This window comes from Nicotiana sylvestris, chromosome 9 (genome assembly GCF_000393655.2).
Source record: "Nicotiana sylvestris chromosome 9, ASM39365v2, whole genome shotgun sequence".
In the NCBI taxonomy this organism is placed as follows: Eukaryota; Viridiplantae; Streptophyta; class Magnoliopsida; order Solanales; family Solanaceae; genus Nicotiana; species Nicotiana sylvestris.
This window is the reverse complement of record NC_091065.1, coordinates 11,384,062-11,388,094: the sequence shown is the minus strand read 5'-3', so window position 1 is coordinate 11,388,094 and position 4,033 is coordinate 11,384,062. Positions and strand designations below refer to the sequence as shown.

Below are 4,033 nucleotides of genomic sequence, written 5' to 3'. Positions count from 1 at the left end.
TTTCCTTTAAGCATTGTCAGAAGTTTTTCTAATAGAATAATACTATTAAAGATTCTAGATTTAAAAAAAAAAAAAAAAAAAGGAGGAAAAATCCTCTTTATTGTGGCACAATTGCTTATTATGCATTCCTTATACTGGAACATTTTGAAGACTTCAGTGGATTAGAGGAGAATGCACCAAAACTAAATGAAAGGTGCAAGCAGAAAATTTGTTTTGTTTTAGATATTCATGCATCAAATAAAAACGTAATTACAGTTATATCTCTTTGGACATCAAATAAAATTAGAAGAAAGGTGCAAGGAGGAATATTATCTCTTTGGACATCAAAATATGGAATAATCTTTTTTTCTTTCTTTCTTTGGAACCCAGAAAAACCTGCAGCTGCTACAGCCTCTGCCTTTCGGGTGAACATTCTGTACACATTGGGTAAATCCACCACTGTGTAATAGCCTATAAACCACACAGAAAATGTAAATCGAACTAGGCAAGCCTGTGCAGTAGGCTCTACCCAAAAAGCATTGAGGGGGGATCGATCATAAATCATTTGTATGGATGACCACCCTCCAAACCAATTAGATCACCAGCTTTGTGACATTTTAATCGGGTCGATGACGAGCTTGTGTTGGCTCGTTTTTATTTGTTTCCACGTTCCGAGCAATGCCTTTAGGGGATTTCCATTTATAGGTACATTGAATTTAAGAGAAAAATTTTCAAAATATAACATAAAGGATAATTTTGTTTGAGTTAACCATATGAAGAATTTGATTAAAAAACTATACTAAAATAGAGTTGTAAGATATTACGTTAATCACATTATCACAATGGGACACTAACTTTAACTTAGACGTAAAAATGATACAACACTTAAATTTCATGATAAATTGATTGATAATTAAAACTGTAATAGTCAGTAGTTTAAATTGAGGATTATTGGTTTCAAATGCGATTGAATTAAAAGTGTTAGTATATTAAATTAAAACTTACTTAAACTAATTTTAGAACACTAAATTGAACTTTTTTGACCCAAAAGTAAATCAACAACAAAATAAAAAGTATCGTTTTGTATTATACCCGCTATAGTTATGAATTTTAAAGTTAAAACTTATAATTTCTTTATGTTAAGCATAAAATAAGAGTAAGTTATAACATTCCGACTAAAAATACAATTATATTGAATAAAGAACCAAAAATTTACAATTTACTAAATTAATATTTTAAATTTTACGTTGATATCAAATTCCGATAAGGAAGGAATCTAAAGAATGAATTTTATTTTCATAACAACAAATTACATGATCAATTGAGCTAGTCGAGTCCGGTTACCTTAATCCAAGCTCAGTCGATTCGAGTTGAGTCCCGATGCTCTCTTGAACGAGTCTAGCCAAGTCGCTAAACTACAAACGAGCCAAGCTGAGCTCTGAGCAGACTCAACTATTGGCTAAGCCTATCTAAGTTTGTCCTTTCATCATGAGTTTAGTTGGTTTTCAATTGATAACCAACACGTTTGAAGAATGCTTTTCTTGCCAAACCAAAAACCTATAAAAAGGAGCATATTCAAGAACTGTTTTAACAAAATAACCCTCCCTTCCATATCAAAATGCAGTTCTTCATCTTGGTTTCCATTTTTCTTTTTTTATCTTCGCTCTTGTTATTTAGGAAATGGAGGAGTTCCAACAGCCAAACCAAAAGATTGCCTCCAGGTCCATGGAAACTACCTTTATTTGGAAGCATGTTTCATATGCTAGGTGGACTTCCACATCATGTCCTAAGAAATTTAGCCAAAAAATATGGACCCATCATGCACCTTCAATTAGGTGAAATGCCTATAGTTGTAGTTACTTCTCGTGAGATGGCAAAAGAAGTACTAAAAACTCATGACCTCGCTTTTGCATCTAGGCCTAAACTTGTGGCCGTTGAGATTGGCTGCTACAATGGAACAGACATTGCCTTTTCTCCCTATGGCGATTACTGGAGACAAATGCGTAAAATTTGTGTCTTGGAATTGCTTAGTGCGAAAAATGTCCGATCATTCAGTTCGATCCGACGTGATGAAGTTTGTCATCTTATTGAATTTATTCGATCATCACCTGGTGAGCCAGTTAATGTAACAAAAAGGATATATTTATTGACAAGCTCTATAATATTGAGATCAGCGTTTGGAAAAGTAATCAAGGAGCAAGACGAATGTATACGACTAATCAAAGATGTTTCAGGATTAGTAGGAGGGTTTGATGTAGCTGACATATTCCCTTCACTGAAGTTTCTTCATGTGCTTAGTGGAAAGAAGGGTAAAATGATGTATCTCCACCATAAGATAGATGCTATTGTTGAGAATGTCATCAATGAGCACAAGCAAAATCTTGCAACTGGCAAGATAAATGGTGAATTAGGAGATGAAGATATAATTGATATACTGCTAAGACTTATGAAGGAAGAAGGCCTTTAATTTCCAATCACCACCGACAACATCAAGGCCACTATTATTGCAAGTACTATATATAATGCATTATTCTTCCCTCATTATCATTCACGCGTGCATGCACTTGCATTCTTAAATTAACTAATCATTTTTGGAACTTAGAGAGTTGATATAGTCTCAAGTAGGACTTCTAAACATGTTTTCATAATGAAATTTACGCATTAAAATAGTTATGTCAACCACCATAACTTAGTAGTTTAGGTTAATGTAATAATAGCTATATATCATGTTTTGAAAATAATTTTGGCCTTCAAGTTATAAGAAATTTAAATATTTTAGTTGACATTGATGAAAAGATTATAAATATAAAGCATTCACAAGATATATCAAACTTGCTCATAAACGCAGGACTTGTTTGCCGGTGGAACAGAAACTTCATCATCAATAATTACTTGGGCTATGGTAGAAATGATGAAGAATCCAAGTGTACTCATCAAAGCTCAAGCTGAGGTAAAAGATGCCTTTAAAGGTAAAGAAACTTTCGATGAAACTGATGCAGAGGAGTTGAAATACCTAAAGTTAGTTATTAAAGAAACTTTTAGACTCCATCCTTCACTTCCACTCTTGATCCCAAGAGAATGTCGGGAAGAAACAAACATAAACGACTACACTATTCCTTTGAAAACCACAATCATGGTTAATGTTTGTGCAATGGGAAGAGATCCAAAATATTGGGTTGATGCAGAGAGCTTTCAGCCCGAGAGATTTGAGCATAGCACTATGAATTTTGTTGGTAATAATTTTGAATATCTTCCCTTTGGCAGTGGTAGAAGGATTTGCCCTGGAATATTATTTGGTTTAGCTAATATTTATTTACCACTGGCTCAATTGTTATACCACTTTGATTGGAGTCTTCCTGCAGGAATCAATCCAAGTGACTTAGACTTAACTGAATCGGCTGGCTTAGCCGTTCTTAGAAAGAGTGACCTTTACTTGATTGCAACTCCTTATCCAACTTCGTCAGAGTAATTTGGTGCTTTATGTTTTTACTAATTTATAATGCATCTTTCTTATCTATAGGAAATGTATCATGACAGTTTTACATAGAGAATTTCAAATAAATAGTTTTCCTTGTTAAATTTTGGAATGTAATGAGTGGGGTTTGTAGCATACTTAATTTACTTACATCCCCTTATAAGGAGTTTCTTTTTTCGTCTTCTTTAGCCGAGAATTTTTCAGAAATGACCTCACTACTCTATCGGGATAGGGATAATATCTGCATACTCACTACACTCCTCAGATCCCACTTATGAGATTTTACTGAACAGTTGTTGTTGTTATTATTATTTCCCCTTATATGTAGTATAAACTAATATATCGTTATATTACATTATGTTCATCTTTTATCTTAAAATGAGTTTTCGAAAGTTGTATTATTTTCATTCAAGGCCAAATACAAACATCACCTCAAAGTTAGCACCAATTTTTATTTGAACACTTCACGTACGGTGATCAAGTAAAACATTCAATTAAAAATGCCACGCGACGTTTGATTAATTAATCTAATTTTTTTTTAGAAAACAAAAAGGAAACAAAACACATTTGTGAAAGTGT

At 33.2% G+C, this 4,033-nt stretch overlaps 1 protein-coding gene across 1 annotated transcript; it reads left to right on the top strand.

Annotated features, from left to right (window-relative positions):
• The first annotated feature begins 1,597 nt into the window (after positions 1-1,597).
• Positions 1,598-3,448, top strand: LOC104221465 (premnaspirodiene oxygenase-like). Its single transcript, XM_070156741.1, has 2 exons — positions 1,598-2,391; positions 2,827-3,448. Exons 1-2 carry the CDS (start codon positions 1,598-1,600, stop codon positions 3,446-3,448), a joined length of 1,416 nt encoding a protein of 471 aa, XP_070012842.1.
• The last annotated feature ends 585 nt before the right edge of the window (positions 3,449-4,033 follow it).

Coding starts and splice junctions, on each gene's coding strand:
- LOC104221465 (XM_070156741.1), top strand. CDS start 1,598: ATGCAGTTCTTCATCTTGGTTTCCATTTTTCTTTTTTTATCTTCGCTC. Junction 2,392..2,826: donor AAGATAAATGGTGAATTAGG/AGATGAAGATAT, acceptor CTCATAAACGCA/GGACTTGTTTGCCGGTGGAA.